A 21,394-nucleotide genomic window follows, 5' to 3' on the forward strand; every position below is an offset into this window, starting at 1 on the left:
AGACAAAGACCCGAAAAAAAACCAAGCGAAGAAAGAGATAAAAAGGGATTCGAGACCAAAGGCTCTAACGCTCGATAAGCATGATTTCTGTGTTTCAGCTGGTATAACTGCTGTACCAATACTGGGCATATTCACGGCCATTTGTTCCAGGCGCTGTTGCTGAGGCTCGAACGTAACCTCCTCATATGCCTACCTACGCTGTTCTACGACCACAGGCACGGGATATACATGTTGGACCCCAAGGCATTCGGCACATGCGAACTTTCTACAGCAAGCGAGATCACCTCGAGTACTTCACGCCAGATCATAGACGGATGTTCATCAATAGACGCCAATATTTTTTTTATCTATGGCCCTGAGCCTTCTGAGCTTTTAGGTAATACTTTTACATGAATGCTGATTGATCTTGATCTTCCGCTCTTCGCACCCTTCCCATCTCGTCCAACGTTTCCGGAATTGCCCTGGAAAATACTAAAATAAACAAATAGCCGCCACCGTCGGCTTGGGCGCAGGCGACGTCTCATTCCCCGACTGCAGTAATTTTCTCGTCACCGAGTGCCTCGCCCATCATCATCAGTCTCAGTAGTAGCTGCCGATGTTCGCAACGCCTCTTCTGTAATCCCTCGACTCGGAGGGGGGAACCTATCTACCGCCCTTCTGCATCTTGGTGATCTCAGTCTGGTACCGAATCTTGAAGCCGTTGCAGAGCGCTCTCATGTCGGGGTAGGCCTGTTTCAGCAGCTCGAAGCCACCGGGAATGACGCGGACAGGCCAGGAGTTGACTCGCGACGAACGGCTGGCCTTGAAGCAGAGCCAGAAATAGCCAGGGTGCTTAGTGTCGATGCAGAAGGCGTAGGCGGATCGGTTGGGGTTGGCGTCAATGTACGTTGTAAGCCATTTCTCTGCAAACATTGTTAGCTTTGATCGACAACTTGTCAAAAGAATTACAGGTCAACTTACCGAGGTCTGGCTTGGAGCGCTTCTCGAACTTTTCGTGCTGCATCATCTCGTCCACCTTTCTAGACATGGCCTCGATGTGCTCGTGGATCAGTTCGTCAAGATCCTTGTAGGTGAACTTTCCGCCCACCTTGAGCAGCTTGCCGACCGAGAACTCATTATCTTTTTGCAATTCCAAGACATCAACATGCTGGAAGACACCGTCGGCGACCTTCCAGGTAATAGCAAGATGATCGTTGCCCTTGGAAGAGGGACGGATGATGACTTCTCCGGCTGGCTGAGTACCAAGCCATTGCTCTGCCTCCAAACCATTGAAAGGCTTGAACATGGGGTGCTTGATGACTCTCTGAGTGCGGCCCGTGGTCTTATCCTTCTCGCGCAGCTCTTCCTTATCGGCTGCCTCGAGTCTGTCATCCCACTGCCCATGACCGTGGTAGAGCTGCCGCTTGTACGGGCGCTTGACTTCGGCATCGCGGGCGGAGAGCTTGGCAATAAAGTCCTTGTAATTCACATCCAGAACCTTGGCTTGTACCGTTTGCCCCGTCGAGAGAATGCCTCGTACCCGTACGCCGTCGGGGCCATCGTGCGACTCGATACGACCCTCAATACCGCAGTCGAGTTTCACAATCGCAAAGTCGTCCTTCACAACCCGAACGTTCACCGGAATGATCATGCCCTGAGCAAGTGTGTCCTTCGTCTCGCCAGTAAACATTGTGAAAATCTCGTTCGCGCCAAGTGCGGCAAAGTTGCGTCGGAGTTCTTCGTACGGCGCTTGCAATTCGGCTCGGATGGTTTCGAGGGTCGCGCGCTTCCTTTGACTGTAGTTCCGCTCCAGCTGCTCGGCATACTCCTCCAAAATGAGCTCATTGACCTTCTCCTGTTCGTCCTCCTTGAAAAGCTTGCGGACAATGGCCCCGGGGCCGTTATGATCTGTCTCGGCCTTGACGTCTTCCTCATCGAGTTCCAAAGCATCAGCCGCCATCTTGCGACCAAGTTCGTAGTCCTCGGGGTGGACACGAGTATTGTCCAGGGGATCGGAGGTTGGATTTGTCGCATCGTAGTCGATGAACAGGAAACTGGCGCAGTTGTTCCATACTCTAGGGCCCACGACTGGCAGTTTTCCGCTGTCCGGATCACCGACCAGCTCGTCTCTGCTGCTGACAGATCCGCCATTCGCGTTGATAGCCTTAATGACACTGGTAGCCTTGCGCGGGCCAAGGCCAGCAACATAAGGCAGCAAATTAGCCGTGTATGAATCGCCGATGGCCTCGTTAATATTCACGCCACACAGGTTCACCATGTCGACCATCGCTGACTCCAGATGTTTGAGTAGCTTTTCTTGGGGCAGAAGGTTCTGACAAGGGTGGAAAGCCAACGACGCAATGTCCTTGCCTAGAGCAGCGTATTCCTTCAGCGGGTTCTGCATATAGTGCGCCAGAGCGATGCAGTATCTCGTGAGAGGGCTAAGGGTCGGGTGTTCAGCCACTGCTCGCGGACTGTCCTTGTACAGACGGGCAACTTCATCGTTGACGATGATAACTTCGAGGGGCTCGGTCCTGTATTCGCCAAGCTCAGGATCGTCGAATTCAGGGCCCATCAGGCCCTTTTCGTTGATCAACGACTCCAAATCTCTAACAAGCTTCTGGGTGTCTGCGGAAAAGCCACTGACACCGATGGCATCGGGGCGGCGTCTGTTGACGATGTCAACAAATTCCGCACGGGTGGCTTCGTCACGCGCGAGATTGCCAAGCTTGCCCTGTTCAATGACGCGACCATCCTCCTCGACTGAGACCCATGAAGTGGCATCTCGGGCGGGATCTCCCATACCGTTGGACAAAGTGATGATTCGAGGCACGGTACCGAGAATCATGCCCTTGGGCTTATACGGTGCTTGATCGAGTCTCTTGGCGTACTCTTCGCGGCAAGACTTGAGCACCTCCTCCTGACACGCTGTACGAAGTGACTCCTTGACACCCTTGGCGATGATCTTTGAAAGGCGGGGAACAACAATATCAAGCACCTTTTGACGTTCCTCATTCCACCGATCAGCAATTTCGCTGTAGTTGTCCGAGATAAATTCTTGGCGTAATTGGCGCTTGAAGCCGTCCTCATTCTCCAAAGTCAACTTGACCTCAATGAGGCCCTCTTCCTCAGCCTTCATCATCTTGAGGTAGAGTTCAGGCTGTCGAGCAACATCGGCAATTGTCTGGTTGATGAGATACTTGACTTCGTAGAACGGATGCGACTCGTCGATCTTCTTCAGACCCTTTTCCGTTCGACGACAGTTTATCTCGCCCATCTGGTAGAAGTTGATCCTGAAGTGTTTCCGCATGCGGGGGTTGGCGAATAACTCTTCCGCATACATCTGGCGAGCAGCGTTTACAACGGAATCACCAGTCTGGAAGTCCTCATCGGTGAGCGAGTCAGCGAGGTCATCGGGGAGTTGGCTGGGATCATCAGCAAAGACTTTGTTGCCCTCTCGAAGAGTGTTTTGCGCGAAACGGTCAGGGGTGATGCCATAAGCGCGGACAAAGCCGGCTGCTTTGCTTCTGCGAATGCGGTCAAACAAGTTCGATTTTGAACCCGGACGCTTCATCTGATTGCCATTGCCGTTGATTGAAGACAGGTCCTTCAGCTCGGCCGTGTACTGGAAGTGGAGGTAGTCCTGGAGGTCCTGCAGCTCCTCCATGGTGGCAGCCTGGGAAATCATGTCTGTCAGGACATCATCGTTAACGCTGGCCGACTCTTTTAGGCTCTCAAATGTCTTCTCCAACGAGTTCCGCTTCTCAATAAGAGAGCGAAACTTGATGTCAAGCTCGAGAATGCGCCACAAGTCGTCCTGAGTAAGCAGCTTGTCGGCGCTGACGATGTACTCAGGGGCGTCGGGATCATCGCGATGGTCGGGGTTCTTCGTTTTCTTGGCGTGAATCAAGTAGTCCTTGCGGTGTTGGAAGACGTACGGCACTTCAACGTCGTCGACGACGAAGAACTCAAGAACTTTGCCGATAGCCTTGGTGAAGGGCGAATGAAGTTCAGACTGGAGAAGTTTTTTGGGCCACATCAAAGCTGCGATCCACCTGGCTTCCTCCTTGAATTGCTCTGCAGTTATTTGCAGATGCTTGAATGGCTTTCGGTCCAGCTGGAATCTTTCGGGCTCGTCGGTAAATCGGATTTGGTTGTCCTCGTCGGTGAGCAACTTCTCCTTCAGCTGAGACGGCTCGAAGACGTCCTTAAGCTCGATGGTTTGCTCTTCACGCTCACGATCCTCTTCTTCGTCTTCCATCTGCAGAGCCCAGTCGTAGTCCTCGCCGTTACCGAAAATGGCTTCCATGTCCTCCAAAGCATCCTTATCAAGGCCAGTGGTGTCCACGACACCGCCCACGCCCTTGTCGCGCGGCCGTGCCACTTCTGCATCTTCGAGTTGACGCGCTCGCTCGTCCTCGTCCTCGGGGAAGTCCTCTTCAATAAAGTCATCGAATTCGTCAGCTTGGGAGCGGTAATTCGCTCGGCCGTAGTGTCTTTGTTCGTTGGCCTCCTCGTCCTCGTCCGAAAACATGTCTTCCAAGCCGCGTCGCTCGGGGCCTCTATCATCTTCGTCTCGATGTCCTCGTTTCAAACGTTTGAATTTTGGCTAGGTAGCTGTCAGTAAGGAGTAAGGCGGCGCATGTTGATAGGCGCCTACTTGTGTGGGTGCTCGACGTTCGATCTGTTCTCCAATGAGTTCCAAATCGTCCTCGTCAAGCTGCTCCTCTTCTTCCCGATCGCGGTGCTCGCGCTTCCTCTTCACGATCCGCTCTTGGGCATCTGAGTCCTCGCCTTCTTCCTCTTCATCCTCGTCGACGATGAAACCTTCACGAATCTTTGGAGAGACTTGGATTAGTGACCGGTTCTACAGCACGGCGCTGGGTCCTCCCTACCTTACGCGCCTCCTCCTCGTCATCGTCGTCTTCTTCTTCCTCGGAAGAATCCTCAGGGGCAACGTTCCTCCTGCGAGAAACGGGCTCGGCATCTTCATCCATGGACTCGTCATCCTCATCATCGAGCTCGGCCTCGCCGTCAACGAAGTCACGCATCGACTTGCTCATCTTGAACTCGCCAAAAAGGGCAGTCGCAGTACGCGGTTGATGTCACGTCGTGATTGCTGGCGGGTTCGGCGCGATGAAAGGTTCGAAGACAGAGTTGCCGGCGATATTTTGCGGCAGGAAGATTTTTCAGCTGAACCCGTATTCGCGAGGTCTCGAGTCGAAGGATTGGGATGGTTGCTGGAAGAAAATGATTAAAAACTGAAGAAATGCGCCCGTCGCCAGACAAATTTCGGTCGCCGCTGCACTGGGAATAATTGAAAGCTTGGACCTTTTGCGCGCCTCGTCCGCTGGACCTCAGCCTCGCGCAGGCAGGTTCAATTGGCTACAATTATCCGACATCCGATACTTCTTATCTTATCAGTTAGTCCGAGATACCTTAGCCAGCCCAAATCCAACTTACCTAAGCTTGTCCCCAGGCGAGACCCCTACCTTCCCTGTTGGGTGTGGTCAATCCCAGGAAAACTAGCTACCCCAGTCTGCTAATCCACAACCCGCCATTCAATGGTCGTGGCTCATGACTCTCCACGCTGAATTTCAATGTCTTCCCAAGGAACAGGGTTACTACAGAGGTCGATAACCATTGATCACGTTGACGAGCTTACTCAACACGGTGGCTCCAGGTCGGCGATACGCCAGAGATGCTTCAGGACTCTACCAAACAAGCTGCCGTGAGCGGTGAGAGTTCCAGAAAATGCAATGTTTGGGACGGCATGCTTGGTTACCAAACGGACTAGTTTCCTATCCCGCCTTATCCCGTACTCGAAAGGACATATCGGATGCCAACCTGCTTGTTGCGAGTGGACATGGGTAGGTGAAGACGTGGGCTACTTTGCATGGGGATTCGTCGAAAAATATGTTTTTGAGTTCATGATTGGGAGAAACTGAGTCAAAAGGAGTCGAATAGGTCGGTTGAGCCCTGAGGGACCTCGTTCTTTGTCTATCAACATGACACAAGACAGCGCCGTCACAGGGAAGCGCATTGCAGCCAACAGCGACAAGCGAGCGGCGGATCCATCGTGCAGCCCGCGATAGCACGTTTTTTCGCGCTTGGGCAACCAGATGGAGCCCGTCGGGAAGCAGGTCATACACACAGACGCACGGGTTAGTTGGGGGTGAGGGACCAATAAGGACGGGCGGCGAGACACTGAGACACCAGCCCGTTTGGCGATTCAAGGCCCCGGTGCGGGAGAAGTGGAATTTCTCTGCCATCGTTGGCTCGAAGCGATTCATCGCATCAGTCCAAGTCCCAGCTTTCAACGTACAGACGACCAGGCCCCTGTCTGAAGCCAGGAGGTTGGTGTGATGGGTTGAGAGGGTGATGGAGAAGTCCACAGGATTGGATTGGACTGAGCTATCTGAAATGTGGAAGAAGCCAGTGAGGGGCGATCATTGATGTACATCTGCTTTCAACGTCTGGACGATGTGGGTGGTATTCTTAGACGAGAGACGGTAGAAGTCTCTGTTGGCGCTCCACACGAGATCTTCTATCTTTCTGTCGCCTTCTCTGCCTCGCTTCGTTTGCCGTCTGTCGCCGGGAAGCATTCAACTGGATGTCAGGCACACAGGCAAATGACGAGGTCGTACGTCGTTGGAAGGAAAGAGTTGGGTTGATGCGGCTGGGCGTGTTTCTCGGGTGTCGTAGCCCAATCCGAAGCCTGCTACTGGCGCCGACGAGCTGACAGGCTGGCTAGGTGTGGCCACAGGAGTGACGGTCGTTGGCAGACTTACAAAGATTGGCCAAAGGGCAGCCGTACGGAAGACAGAACGCGAGTGGTGAGGTAAGATACCTTACTTCAAGCGGGCATCTCGAAAACGTGCCGTCGATGTCGGAATTTAGATAGAATGTACTTCCCTGGGCACTGCAAAATAGTAGAGGATGCATGTCCACCTTTGTCCGTCGCGAATGTTCACTAGTGGCCCCACGATTCTACAGGGCCCCCTAGAGATTCAAGCGTTTGGCTGCCACTGTGGCCCTAAAACGTGCGTCAAGTTACCTCTATCCCGTACTCCGGGGCTGGGTCTTGACGCCTTTAAAACACTGGCCCGGTCTAGTGCTGGTGCTAAGATGCTGTGGGAGGAAGGAGGTCGGGTACCCAAGGCAACCTCGGAGGTAAGGTAATAGAAGGTATTCATCGCATCCGCCATCAGCGCAGACCTTGGAAAGTTGGGAGTTTGGGGCTTGGGTTCTGAAGACACAACAACAGCAGGCTTCGTGTGATCCGAAACCGTCCCTGGGCGCTGATTTGTCGGCCAGACATGCTGGAGACCGGTGTAAGACGATGGATAGGCGCAGAGTACATGGTAATGCCTACTTTCGGTGGCATCTAAAGCAGACTAAGTGGACGGGACCGGACTGGACCGTGGCTCTTTGGTGGGCTGCATCCGCACACTGAACCTGGACCTGGATTTACCTGTACCTGCTCGCCTCCACGGCAGCAGCCTGAGCACCAACCAGCGCCCGAGTCTGCACTTCTGCACTCCTGCATCTCTGCATCTGCCCCTCTGCACCAGCTCCCCTCCCCCCATTCACTGCTGCACTTTGCACTTCGCATTGGGCACTGAGAGGCACATCTCACTGCTGGTCACTGACTGGATGTTTGTAAAACAAGCCTGGAACCTTTGACCGGGCCAGTCTTCTCCCATTCTACTCCCACCAGTCCAGTCCAGTCCAATCTGAATCCTGAATGCTCCAGTGTTTTTTCTTCCCTTTCACTTCTGCATCTGTTTCCGTCGTCTGGTTCTGCTGTGTATGTACCCTTTCCATCTTTTTTTCCCCATCCCTTCCCCTCCTCCCCTCCCCGTCTCCTCCTTCACCAACCAGACCCGACCCACGTACCGCCTATTTTCCTATCGAGAGCAACCTCATTTGCGTCTACGAGGTCTCATCAACTCCTTTCCCAAGACCACGGAGCACGTTGCCTATTTCTCGCTCGCCACCCCTCCCCCCTCGCTCTTCCTCGGAGTCGCCTCCCTATCACGCCGTCCAACCCCACCTTGGCCGAAACGGGACGGGACACCATCGACGACAACCACACCGACAAATTTCGAGCCATCTACGCCCCTCTTTCCCCCTTTCTGCAGGCAGTCATCGACCTCGGAATCTATCCATCGCTCCGGTCCACCGCGAGATACTAAAACCCACCACTCGGCCACTGCGACTCTGCGATAGCAACGTTCTCCCGTTGCCAAACGCCCATCCGCCGCCTCTCTCTCTCGTTCCCGATCCTCACCCGACGACCCCGATTACCCCGTCGCCGGAACCTTACCTTGCCGCCGTCTTATTCTACGAGCGCGCCCCAACATATGGTCGCGACTCTTCAATTATACGGCGGATTCTCAGGGTAGCTGTTCGCTCGGTCCATATCCATACCATCACGGAAGGGCATGTCAACGGCCTTTTCGTTGTAACTTGAGCTGGTTCTGTTCAGCTTCAAACTTGGTCATTCGCCGCACGAATCACACAGCGAAAGCTTCACTCCCAAAATGGCCGACCCCTTCGCGCCCCGGTCTATGAAGCGCAAGAACGTCAAGGGCCTCGCCCTGACGCCTGCTGCACCGAAACCCCCACCGACTGCCGAAACCAGCAGACATGGCTATGATCCCCGCGATAAAGACAGCGGGGAGCAGTCAGCGCAGTTGGAGATTGGCATCGAGTACAAGCTGGACTTGCGGCCGGAGGACTTGGAGATCTTGAAGGAGCTTGGGTCCGGAAATGGAGGCACTGTCAGCAAGGTCAAGCACGTGTTGACTGGGACTGTCATGGCTCGCAAGGTAAGTCATCACTTGGAGAGGAATGCAGCAACCGGTATTGATCGACGCCTCTAGGTCATCCACGTGGAAGCCAAGAAGGAGATGCGCAAGCGCATTGTCCGCGAACTTCAGATTATGCACGGCTGCTCATCCGAGTACATCGTAAACTTCTACGGCGCATTTCTGAACCCTCACAACGATGTCATTATGTGCATGGAGTATATGGATGTCGGGTATGTTATAGTCCTTGGTAGGGCGGAGGATGCATGCTAACTCAGCACAGCGCGCTAGACCGGGTATCCAAGGTCTTCGGCCCAGTCCGAGTAGACGTTCTTGGCAAGATTGCTGTGGCCACCCTCGGCGGCTTGACCTACCTGTACTCCAAGCATCACATCATGCATCGAGATATCAAGCCGTCAAACATCCTGGTGAACTCGAGAGGAAGTATCAAGCTGTGCGACTTCGGTGTGTCTGGAGAACTTATCAACTCCGTTGCAGACACATTCGTTGGAACATCGACATACATGGCTCCTGAGCGAATTCAAGGCGAGAAGTACACTGTCAAATCCGATGTGTGGAGTTTTGGTCTGAGTATCATGGAGCTTGCCATCGGCAAGTTCCCATTCAACGCAAGCGAGCAGCTTTCCGACGGCGAGTGCGCCCCAGCTGGCATTCTGGATCTGTTACAGCAGATTGTACACGAACCCGCGCCCAAGCTACCCAAAAGCGATGCTTTCCCCTCCATTCTGGAGGATATGATTCAGAAGTGTCTTTTCAAGAACCCCGACGAGCGACCTACCCCTCAGGAACTTTTTGTAAGTCCAGCCCTTGGCTGACGTGGGCTTCTCCAGCTAATCGCATATGTGCTAGGACCGGGATCCTTTTGTTCAAGCTGCCAAGAGAACCCCCGTGGACTTGAGGGAATGGGCTGTTGGTTTGATGGAGAGGGACAACAGAAAGTCTCACCTTGCGCCCCAGCTTTCTCCCGCGACTCGAGACCTCCTGAATTCCAGTGACTCCCCGACATATCAGGGCGGATCTACAAACGACCGCTCGCTTGACACGCCGACGTCAGGGGAAATTCCCATCGCGGGAGCTGGTATCATCTCTCCGCGCGAACCTGCCACCCACTCCAACCGCTCCCCCACCAGAAACGGCATCAACGCCATCAGCAGCCGACAACAGGCGGCTGGTCACCCCGGGATGGGACAGCGGATTGTTACGACCAATTCGATCCCCAAGGTCGGCGAATATCCCAACAGTGCTGGCCCTGTGAGCGCCAATGCTGCATCTTTCAGCCTTCCTGTTCGTCCTGCGCCTGGTGGTCCGCTGCCGCCAGCCCCTCCTCGGAAGGGCACCCCAGATGAGACCAGGAGAGAGAGCAGAAGACAAGCCACATTCGGCATGCCGCCAGCACCCCGAAGCTACGCGAGCGATGTGTATAACGGCACTTCCAACTAGGCACAGGGAGGCTTCAACTACACTCGCGGCGCTCGGCCACGGGTACCCCAAGCGAAAGCACAGCATAGCAGAGCGCCAAACCGTGTTGTTTCGCTACAACAACTAGAAGCGTCTGTTGACCAAGGTCCGAAGTCCTGTAGCATGCCCATGCAAACAGCCTTCCGACCAGCATCTGAAGATCAGGTAGAACGACCCCTCGCCTCAGCTCCAATCTACCCTTCTCAACGCTTCCCACAGAATGGTGTCAGAGGTCGCAGGACGTCGCGTGTAGACAACGTCATCGGCCTGGAGGATCCATTTATCTAAGGTCCCGACATACCTCAGCGGTCCAGCAGTCGGTCTGGGCGAAACCAAAAGGATTTTCCGGTCTTTCTCTGCATCACTTGGCGCATGTATTGATATCAACCTCTTGCAAACTCGGTCGTCTGTTGTAAGACGCCCGACGATTCAGCCTTTTTAGAAAGCTTGGACAGAGCGGCGTCGACCAACCGTGCAAAGGACGGGAGGGGTTTTGTCAAAGTCCCACGTAGGGGATCATGTATGTAGCAAGCTTGGAGGAAGGGTTTTCATTGGGGGCGTACATGCTATCTAGACAAAGTCACAAATGCTTGAGCAGTCCCGTGCCTAGATTACATTGATGTGATATCACCGCGCCCTTGGTAGCCCTCACCAACAACAGGCTTCATGATGCGGCCGACATCTGTCCTGTGAACGACTAGCTCACTATGCAGCTCCAGTCTCTCTACTGTGGAATCCGTCCTCCAGAATAGGAATCAGTTCATCCAGGCGCCGTATTACGAGGTCGGTGTGCTCGTGGTCCACCAGATGCACGTTCACGTCGTTTGCGAGGAGCACTGTCGCCGCGCCCGCTCTTCGGCCAGCCGTCATGTCGTCGATCGAGTCTCCTACCATGATGAGCTCAGTCGCATCGCCCTGCGCTTCTTGGCCATCAGCCCCGATCGGTGCCTCTTTGACCAGCCCCCAGCTTTTGGCGATGTGCAGGATACCGGCAGGGTCAGGCTTTGGCGGACGAAAATCGCGAGTGATGATTGGCTCAAAGAGGGAGCCTTCCAGGAACTTGCCGAGGAGGTGGGCAACGGGCGTATCGAAGTTGCGGGTGCAGATGCCCTTCCGGACACCACGGCTGTCGAGGTAAGACATCAGCTCGACGAGGCCGGGCTGGGCGACCTGCGACGCCATGGCAGTCCTCTCGATCTGTCGGATGGACTCCATTGCCGTTTCTTGGGCCTCTAGGGTCGGGAGAGCGTAAATGTGGTCGAGGATGTCGACGGACTTTGTAATCTTGAGAGCATCGCGCATTTCTTTGAACATGTATGTTTGGGGTTCACTAATGTTGTCAGTAAAGCTCATGTCTAGCATGATGGATGATGATCTCATTGGCCATTGAAGTCACGGTTGAATCCATTGCTTATCAAGTGAGAAAGCCAAGATTGACGTCCCGTCTCGTGACACGCCGATAAAAGGATGAGATGAGTTTGCGAGGCAAATGAATAACTGAAGGAGAACACAAGCGATGAGAGTTTCCCAAGTTACGTACCATAGCGTTCCGTCAACGTCAAAGACGATGCCTTTCAACCGCGGGGCGTTTGAGTTGGCCGCGGCTCCATCCTTCAACGGGGCGAACCGGCGGGGTGTAACGGTAGCCATTCTGGAGATGAACCTCTTCATAGGAAATTCATGTAACACCGATGGCTTGAGAGCTTCATGAGAAGGCCGCGGCGGCAAAAAAACGTTAACGTTGTCTGCCGGCAACGTAAGGATGTCTTGACAATGAGTGAGTTGTTTAATAGTCGATCTGGAATAGCCAGCAACTTAGACATGGATGTTGGAGTCATTGTACCGCAGCTAAGATACCTACCTAGGCCAGGAAGCTTAGCTTAAAGTAGAGAGGCACCTGGGCTTGCCTTATGTCACGACTCGTCGACGTACCACACCCACTCCCCACACACAAGAGTGGAAACACAGTGCCGCATGATTGAGATGTCCGCGTATTCTTCAGACATCTGCACTGGGCAGGTGACATGGGTCGTTGGGCTTCTGAGTGGTCGACGCGACATGCTCCAGCCTTTAAGGTCACGGCGGGTAAGAAGAGCTGCAGCTAAGGGACCGCCTGCCTTAGCTGTTGCTTTCCTTCAGGTTCCAGACCAGACCCTACCAGACCTGACCAGTGTCGCGGATGCTCGGCCGTCGAGTTGTTTAATAGTCGCCTTTGCAGTTGGCAGTAGGCTGGAAGCTGACGGCGAATCTGGCGGAAGCTGCTGTCTTGTCTTAGTGAGCCGTGTGCGCGTCTCTGCCTATTCCTCTCACATTTTGCGTGCCAATATACCTACCGGCTAGGAACGCCACCCTTCCAGCTTGTTTACGCTCCTACCATTCCAGAGCCAAGGGAAAGGATTATTTACCGAGCGACATCTTGCGCAGCTCCCGCGAAGCTCGTCTGGGCGCGACAAAACTCCACGACTGCTCCAACACGGCTGGGCATTTGGGTGGTGCGCCAACACCCAACCGTGATGAGCTCGTCGGCCACAAACCAATGGCCTCCTAGGCGGCCTTCCAAGCGGAGCGTGAGTACATCTTCTGTCACTGGCCCTTGACCGGGTCCTCGAGGTCTGCAGCTGACGATGCGCCACCGTTACAGAAGCTTCGAAACGGCACCTTCATTGTTCCCGGCACCGGCGAACGCAGTCGCCGCCAATTCTCCCTTCGTGGCTCGAGCATCGAAATCCCTTCTCCTGAAGTCGACGGCTACCGATCTCTCCTGACCGCCGAGACGACCGGCGAATCTTTCAATGTCGTCAAACACAATATCAAGACCAGCGCCTCCCGCTTCTGGGACTGGCTGCTTTCACCGGTGGGCAAGGGAGTGGTGAAATGCTCCGTCGCATATCTCCTCGCCAGTCTGGCAACCTTCCTTGCACCGATATCGACGTTTCTAGGCAAGCCTGATGGAAAGCACGTTGTCGCGACTCTGACGGTCTATTTCCACGCCAGTCGGACGTGGGGTTCCATGGTCGAGGCCGCAGCCATCGCCACTATTGCTGTCTTGTACGCCGAGGTCGTCTCGGTCATCTCCATGCTCTTCTCTGTTCTCGTCGGAGGGAAGCTCGGTCTCATCCCGTTGTCACATGTTCTCATTCTCACATTCTGCATCGGCGGCGGTCTTGGCTTCGTTGGTTGGGTCAAGCAGAGGCTCAATAACCCGCTAGTCAATGTCGGCTGTACTCTTGCATCTATCGCCATTATTGCCGTTATTACCAGAGAAGAGGCGATTCATGAGGGGCACTTCTCTGAGGCCAAGATAGTCCAGGTCCTTAAGATGTTGGTCATGGGCATCACCATCGCCGTGGCGGTCAACCTATTGCTTTGGAGAGTCTCAGCGAGAGCATTGTTGCGCACCTCCTTGAACGCCGGTGCCGTATCCCTCTCAGACATGCTCGCCATGATCACTCGCGGCTTCTTGAATGGCTCAGAGAACGAGATCATGTCGGGGGACTTCGCCTTCGTCGTGAGGCAGTACAAGGCTACTCATGCTAAGATGACGAAGAGCCTTAGGGAGTCCAAGTTCGAGCATTGGGTTTTGGGCCGCGAGAAGGTATACGACCTGGAGAAGGCTTTAGTCAAGTCGCTCGAGTCACTGTCGCAGGCTATCGGGGGCTTAAGGAGTGCTGCTAACACGCAGTTCAGTCTTCTAAAGGAGCTGCCTCAAGATCCCATGGCTGGACAGCTCTCTCCTGGCAGCACTGTCTTTTCCCCCACACTTTCTCGTGCGATGTCACAGTATCTGAAGGGTTCCCGAGACAGATTTGCTACCTTGGCATCTATTGATGAGGATGAGGAATTCGAGGACGAAGTTGACGACCACCCCAGCCCTGAAGCGACACCAGATGGGCCGCCACCACCCCTCCCTCCATTCAAATCACCAAGCGAGATCTTCGAACTCTTCATAGCGCTGTTGGGTCCTTCTATGAAGTCGCTAGCATACACGCTTTCAGAGATCCTCAGAGAGCAGGCTTTCGGTGCTGGTGCGGACTCTAAGATCACTGTGAACCCGCACTTTAAGCACAGTTTGCAGGACGCCATGACATTGTACAACCATGCGAGGACCAACGCGCTCCAAGAACTGTACACTAGCATTGAGCTAGGGCGGTCGAGATCGGAGAAGATCCAGGCAGATATTGAAGAGGTCGCGGCTGCTTGCGGACACTTTAGTTTCAGCTTGCAACACGTTGCCGAGGATATCGATGCCTACTTGACAGCACTCGAAGAGCTGAAGTACCACAGGGAGTTAGGCTCTCGCAGCTGGAACTGGCTCAAGCCATGGAAGTATTGGAACACCCCCTCGCCACCAAGAGAACCAGACCCGAATAACCTTGATGCTGAGCGCCTGCTGCATCAGCCAATGGATGCGACTGAGCAGCCTGTCCGGCCTCTCAGAAAATCCGCCGTGCCTAGAGGCATTCCGGATACCATGATCAAACGAAGAGACACGTTCAGCTGGGACGCTGCTCCGAATGCGAGTACGATCCTACGTCTGCTTTCGCAAGTGATTCTCAAATTCCTCAGGGTCTTGTCCCGTGATGACAGTAAGTTAACTAAATAATACACGGAAGGCAGGCCGTTGCTAACATGTCTTTAAGTTCGCTTTGGTGTCAAGGTTGGCTTCGGTGCCGCCCTCTGGGCAGCTTGTGCTTTCCTTCCGGCAACCAAAGATGTATACCGACACTGGCGAGGCGAGTGGGGTCTGTTGTCTTTCATGATTGTTGCGTCAATGACGGTAGGCGCTGCCAACACTACCGGTACTGCCAGGTTCATCGGCACTATCGCTGGAGTAGTATTCGCGATGACGGCCTGGGCAATTAGTCAAGGTAACGGTGTTATTCTTGCATTCTTCGGCTGGATGGTGAGCTTTTTCTGCTTCTACATGATGTTGGTGAAGAACAACGCCCCCTTCGGTAGAATCACGATTTTGGCCTGGAACGTCACCGTCCTTTACGCATACTCGCTCTCACAGAAGGTGGAGGACGATGATGACGATGAAGGTGGCGCCAACCCTTTGATGTTTGAGATTTGCTACCACAGATTTGTCGCCGTCACGCTTGGTATCTTGTGGGGTATCATTGTGTGTCGCGCGATCTGGCCTATCTCAGGCAGAAAGAAATTCAAGGAGGGTCTCTCTGTGCTCTACCTGCAGTTGGGACTTATCTGGAAGAGAGGGCCGCTAGCCATCTTGCTCCGAAGCGACAACACAAGGTCTTACATGAGGGCTGGAGAAGAGCAGGCTCTGCAACGTTACGGTAAGAAATTTGCACTCACAACGGTCGACTACCGCTGACGAAATCACAGCGTCCAAACTTGAGGCTTTGCGTAACGCAGCAAAGAGTGAATTTGAGCTTCGAGGCCCGTTTCCCGATGCGGCATATGCCCGCATCATGTCGTCTACCAGCAAGATTCTCGATGGCTTCCATGCCATGAGACTCGTCACTTCAAGACGCGGCCAACTGTCGGATGGCGAGAAAGCGTTGCTCGAATACACGGCCCCAGAGCGCGCTCAACTTTGCGACCGTATCTGCCACGTTTTCCAGGTGCTCGCCAGCTCAATCATGTTGGAGTATCCGCTCACTGACGCCATTCCGTCGGTGGTTGGCAACAAGGACCGGCTGCTGGGCAAAATCTACCAGTTCAGAAAAGAGCACCATCCATCCACGCAGCCGTCCACTCCAGGGGCGGAACCGAATGGCAATGGAAACAGTAACGGGAGCAGCAACGGCAACAGTAAGGACGACATCGTTGTTGAAGAGAAGGACTATGCGTTGTTGTACGCGTACACCTTGGTCACGGCTCAGGTCGCCCAGGAGTTGGAATACGTACAAAGAGAAGTTGAGAACCTTTTTGGTGTACTGAACACCGAGGCACTTTTGCTGCAGTAAGCAAGGGGCAAGAGATAGAGATACATCGGCCAAACGAACACATACGAGGTCGGGATTTGGAACGTGGGAAACAAAAAAGGGGTGACTGATTAAGTAGCATTGCTTGGTTGGCGTTGGGTCTTCACAATCATCACATCGAATACCTCAGATCGGCTCACGACTCTCACTTTGGGTAACAGCATCAAGAGCACGGGATACAGATATTATATACAAGTAGTCATGAACAGCATTATACCCTTCTTTGATAAAGGCGGTCACATTGAGATTAACAAAGGCGTAGTGACAACCAACCCGTTCGACATGTTACAGGCAAACACAGCGGTAAAGCTGGAATGTGTGGCCGTTGCTTTCTGCGGTGTGAGCTGAAGCAAAGTCATCAAGTCGGGATCTACAAGCTGTTATTGAAATACAAGGCTCTACAGCCATGCCCATCCTCAGCGAGATTGGCTCAGTCCCTCTCATTAAGAGGTCCTTGCCATATGCATATTCTGGTCCTCTCCCGTGATAAGCTGTCCTCATCAAATGAAAGGTTGGGAATTAATGGTGAGTAGTGAAACTTTTTCGAATACAATGGGCTATTACACTTGAATTTCTCTTCTTTTCTAGGGCCATATGATGGTTTGCTGGTATTTATGTTCAGATTTGGTCCTGTAATTCGTTGTTTTCGCACATGGAATTGACTTATCGAACTGCAGCGCTAAGGAAATGGCTACTGATGTCTCCTAAACTGATTATATTATTTACACATTGATTCCCTTGTCTTGGACAATCATGAAAGCTCATTAACTGACATGAGACTCACTTAATAGGTGGCCATCATATTATGGGCAAGTTGATGAAAACACTGGACAATCATTTCATGAAGCATGCCACACTCATCATAAAGCAGAGCCATACTCTTCGTTTGCAATTTAACTGCCGCCGCAGCTGCACTCTACTCCATAGTGAATATTCAGTAAACCTCCACAAATTGGATTTGGCTGGGCGCAAAAGGTAGAAGAAGCAATCATTAATTTGAGTTGCCGTGATATTGCGTACTCCCTCCCAGTCTTGCTCGCATACACTGTCTGTCGAAGGTTTTTGCCTTCAGAACCATTATGAAGAAATTCCTCTATATCGGGCGCATGCTCGCATCCGACTCGTCAACATTCGTGATAGCGAGCCCTGGGCGCAAGAGATACTCAAAGCAGCCAACAATTCTTATGTGAGGCTCTTGGCGGCGTTCTAACGATACGGTCAATCTCAATCAAGGGTCTGTGAGAGCATGTAGCATCCCACCGGCGGCGTATCAGATCTTTGAAGATACAGGCCATCGTCGGATGCGGGTAGCGTACCCAGCACAAGCTGAAAAGCTCGCTATAATTCATCAAGGTGAATGAAATTAATGAGGATCTCCCTTAGGACCTCATCTATCTGTGTCTTTGGATCACAACTCTATCCTTTTGACAGCAATCTGCCGTTCCGATATGGGTTAGTTGATGGGCAACCACGGGGGTTTTCGAGATGATAGATGGTCTAGCCAAACTTCAAAACTTCAAAACTTCAAAGCGCTGGCCAAGCGAAATCCAGAGGCTCGGTATTTTCTGCCCACGACCCCTACTCAGCCTTTCTCAGCTTTCACGGCCTCATGTAGTGCATACCCCTCAGCGTTACGTGGCACTCGCCCAAATTCTCGTCATTCAATTCGAGCCAACGCTCGTTCCCGTACAACACAAGACCTTCGGCTTGCGGGCGGTTGTTGATGAGCCCCCTAGAATGGGCATGCGATGCTTCTCTTGGAGTTTCGAGAGGCGGCATCCGCCGGTAAGATCACTAAACCTCCACTCGTCCGACGCAACTTAAGCTTCGCGAGATTGCTCGGTCTTGGGTCTTGGCCAGACTGGGCTTTTTTTCGGATAGGATTTCGGGAAGGGGTGTCGTATTGTTTTTTTCATTTGCCGTATATCGCAATTGCCGCGCAACGCCAGGCCACCTGCAGCACCGGCGTTTTCAAAACACCACATCGCCGAACAAACGCAAACGCCGCAGAAGATCTCGTCCGCTGACATATTCGCCGACGTGTCCGAGAGGCCGGCAGGCGGCGTCCGGCGCTTACTCTGGCTCGAGGGTTTCTTGGAATAGCATACGATATAGGTCCAACTAATCTCCACCCCGGCGTAAGTTTTTGCTGTGGGCAGTCACCTTCGTGAATGCAATTTCGAATTACGCTTTCACGAAGTCGATGTCTAAACGCCAACTGCATCGCCCGTCTTCTTGGCAACAAAGGGCTTGTCCGAGATGTTCGCATTCGGGGTCTCAAGTTATTATTGACCGCCGTGAAATCCGCGCAATGCAGTCAACCACAAGAGAGATCCACAGCTATCCATGGTAACGGAAAGCATCCAACTCTGTTCATCCAACATTCGCGCGCGCTAACAATGTTCTGCCCATCAGAGCCAAGCTGGACACGTTGTTGCATTGGATGACAGGGGCGTGGCGAAATCACGAAGAAAAAAGTCTGCTTTCAACCTTCAACATCTCCCATGCTCGTTCGGGATGCCGAATCAAATAATCGGAACGACCGAGTCGCTTTCCGAGAGCAACTGAAGGAGCAAAGAGACTGTTCCGACGTAACATACGTCAGTTCAAAACCTAGCGTCATATGTCATCTCTGTTTATAACTTTCAACGCTCCGTTCAACGTCATCCTACCCGCTTCACGTCATATTCAGACCATAATTACGCACAAAGAGGAGATCTCCCTGAGTCGGGAACTCGCCGGTTTCCACGGTGGATCTGTGTCTCTATCTCGCAGGACGCAAAGACGCTATCACCAACTTAAAAACGTGGGCACGTTGCTTTTGCATGCTGCAGTGAACACCCTCAAATAGCAAGGTTGACTGACTTGTTAGCACTCCTACAGAACATGACTAAGGTGTCGATGCCAGGTGCTCCCTGATTCCTCACAGCTTCCAGAAGCCCAACTTTGCCTGCCGCACACAACTCTGCTCGTCCTTTTTCTCGGCGGAACCATGACGCAAACCCTTGGCAGCGAAAGGACCAATCTCTCACCGCGGCACGGCAGGGACATCGTCTGCTTCCGACTCAGTCGATCGGCTGCTGCAACTGCCTTGCTACGGCTGTTGTTGCTGCTACTGCGTCCGTTTTCCCGGCGGTGTCCCTGTCCCCGCATCCGATGATGCTTCTACGGAACGTTTCCCGACCTTCTCGAAGCCCACAAGTCTTCGCACCCGACCCGTGCCAAGACCGGGAACCCTCCGTCCCGCCCAGCGTCTTTTCTGTGACGAACCTCTTGCACCACGGCGGCTCGCTGCTCGTCATGGCACGATGACTGGTTTCCCACTTTCTCTCCCACGCGCTTTCCCACTCCCTGGGCACTGGGCGCCCGCTGCGCTACCTCATGCTTGATCTCCAGTATGACAACCCCCTTCCGAAGCTAGGGCCCTGAATGGAAGCTCCAATGGAAGAACCTTCACAACCATTGCTACCCTCGTTATTGTTCGACTTACTCGTTCTAGGGGCGTGAACGAAAACGCTCACGAACTGGCTAGCTCCCAGGTTCGACGACAGCAGCATATCCCTTCTGATGAATGATTACCCAGGGCCGTCTGTCAGAAGAGCTTGGAGGTAGGTATAGACCTTTAGGTCATCCAACGATGACCTGGCTCCCTGACCGCTGATCGACATCGACGTCACAGCTCGGACGGCGGCTGTCTATATCGTGACGTTAGAGAGCATCTACGATACGAATATGTAGCAGGATTAAGCGCAGAGCATGGGCAGCTATCTGTAAGCGCTCGATGGCCATAGTAGATCTGTAGTTGGACCGAGGCTATTGTCTACCTTTCGCATCAACGAACCAAGTTTCCCTTCTTTGCGGAGCTATGGTGATGTTTGTCTCTCATCTTGTTAAGGTGGCGCAGCAGAGCTTACTTCGTTGCAACTCTGAATCTCTGTGTAAGTTGGCTATGCAACCTTCGGTCAGGGCTCATCGCAAGTGCGTACTGAGTATGCGGAGAGAGTTAGTAGGGTGGAAACTGGAATTTGCGGAGAGTTCATGGATAATTGGGAAAACTGAAATTCCTCCGTCGTAACTATTGTCGCACTCGGAAGGAATTGTAGTGGAAAGTGGCATCATGACCAATATTTTAAGCTTTTCGGCCTTTGAAGACGCTTTCGCGGGCTTTGATCGAAAGTGACACATGACGATGTTTGGTCTGGTATGTGCACACAATCTTACCACACACACACTACCACACCACCACACACCCTCTTTAACCTTTGGCAGCTGCACGCAATCCCGTTCCGGGTTCCGCGTGAGTTCCTGGAGCCCAGCCCGGCCGGCAAAACTTGGACAACGGATCCCGTCCGGAAGCTGGAGGCCCCTTCCATAGAAGTTCCAGCTCCGAGCGGCCTGGAGCTCCGAGGAAGAACGGGAGGAACAACAAGCGTGTCCCCCCACGTCCCGATACCAAACCACGACGATAGCTCCAGGCGAACCTACCCAAAGAGGTAATGGTTTCGTCATAATCATGTAGGTGTCTGTCAAGCCATGGGAAAAGGTTGGCAGGCGACATTTTAACTGCCATCATGGAGTTTTGTGGAACTGTAACTCCACGTCCATCTTCCTCGAGACCAGGGAAATTCGAGGCGCGGGACGAGACATTTCTCCATCACCAGATGATTCAATAAAACCAGGCAAAGGGTCAACTCAATCGAAAGCAAAGTACTCCAATGATATTCATTAAAGATCTTGGCAAGGGGGGTGAGAGGAGAATGAACGAGAAAAAAAAAGGCAGAAAGTTACTGTACTGGGGCAAAAAAGCGCTGATTTGATTAAATCGAAAGCTTGTTCACCTTGCGGACTGGGAGCAAGGCTCTTCGAATTTAGGGGACCTCTTGCCAGCCGTAGCAGAAAGGGACGGTATCGTCACCACCCGATACGCGAACCGCAATTTTGAGTTTGCGTGAGGGGTGCAACGTAGCTAGAAGGGTAGATGCCACTCTCACGACGTGTCATGAGGTCGGTCTATCTACATGTCATGACCCTACCTGCATACGTCAGTTAGGATATGTCGCTGCACGTGGTAGCACACGGGTGAGCAACGGCCGGGCAGACAGACAGACACACTCTCTCTGCTCTCGTGGTGGTGGTGGCTTGAGTTGCCTGTCTCCGTCCACACATCTTCTCTTC

General features: G+C 53.2%; 4 protein-coding genes across 4 annotated transcripts; 2 read left to right on the forward strand and 2 right to left on the reverse strand.

Moving 5' to 3' along the window:
* Nucleotides 1-642: 642 nt before the first annotated feature.
* On the reverse strand, nt 643-5,042 carry SPT6 (Transcription elongation factor SPT6; the record flags this gene model as incomplete). Its single annotated transcript, XM_032035010.1, has 4 exons — nt 643-902; nt 961-4,588; nt 4,640-4,816; nt 4,875-5,042. 4 exons carry the CDS (start codon nt 5,040-5,042, stop codon nt 643-645), a joined length of 4,233 nt encoding a protein of 1,410 aa, XP_031892572.1.
* Nucleotides 5,043-8,525: 3,483 nt separating this feature from the next.
* Nucleotides 8,526-10,253, forward strand: FUZ7 (Dual specificity protein kinase FUZ7; the record flags this gene model as incomplete). The annotated part of the gene is made up of 4 exons (XM_032035022.1): nt 8,526-8,813; nt 8,868-9,025; nt 9,076-9,607; nt 9,663-10,253. 4 exons carry the CDS (start codon nt 8,526-8,528, stop codon nt 10,251-10,253), a joined length of 1,569 nt encoding a protein of 522 aa, XP_031892568.1.
* Nucleotides 10,254-10,976: 723 nt separating this feature from the next.
* On the reverse strand, nt 10,977-11,921 carry CGGC5_v006102 (putative uncharacterized hydrolase; the record flags this gene model as incomplete). The annotated part of the gene is made up of 2 exons (XM_032035033.1): nt 10,977-11,601; nt 11,812-11,921. The coding sequence occupies 2 exons, from the start codon at nt 11,919-11,921 to the stop codon at nt 10,977-10,979; spliced, it is 735 nt and encodes a 244-aa protein (XP_031892569.1).
* An 863-nt stretch (nt 11,922-12,784) lies between these two features.
* CGGC5_v006103 (Uncharacterized protein) lies at nt 12,785-16,201 on the forward strand (the record flags this gene model as incomplete). The annotated part of the gene is made up of 4 exons (XM_032035044.1): nt 12,785-12,838; nt 12,913-14,857; nt 14,912-15,568; nt 15,618-16,201. The coding sequence occupies 4 exons, from the start codon at nt 12,785-12,787 to the stop codon at nt 16,199-16,201; spliced, it is 3,240 nt and encodes a 1,079-aa protein (XP_031892570.1).
* Nucleotides 16,202-21,394: the final 5,193 nt, after the last annotated feature.

Source organism: Colletotrichum fructicola (assembly GCF_000319635.2).
Source record: "Colletotrichum fructicola Nara gc5 chromosome Unknown KSG_Nara_v1_contig03, whole genome shotgun sequence".
Classification (NCBI taxonomy): domain Eukaryota; kingdom Fungi; phylum Ascomycota; class Sordariomycetes; order Glomerellales; family Glomerellaceae; genus Colletotrichum; species Colletotrichum fructicola.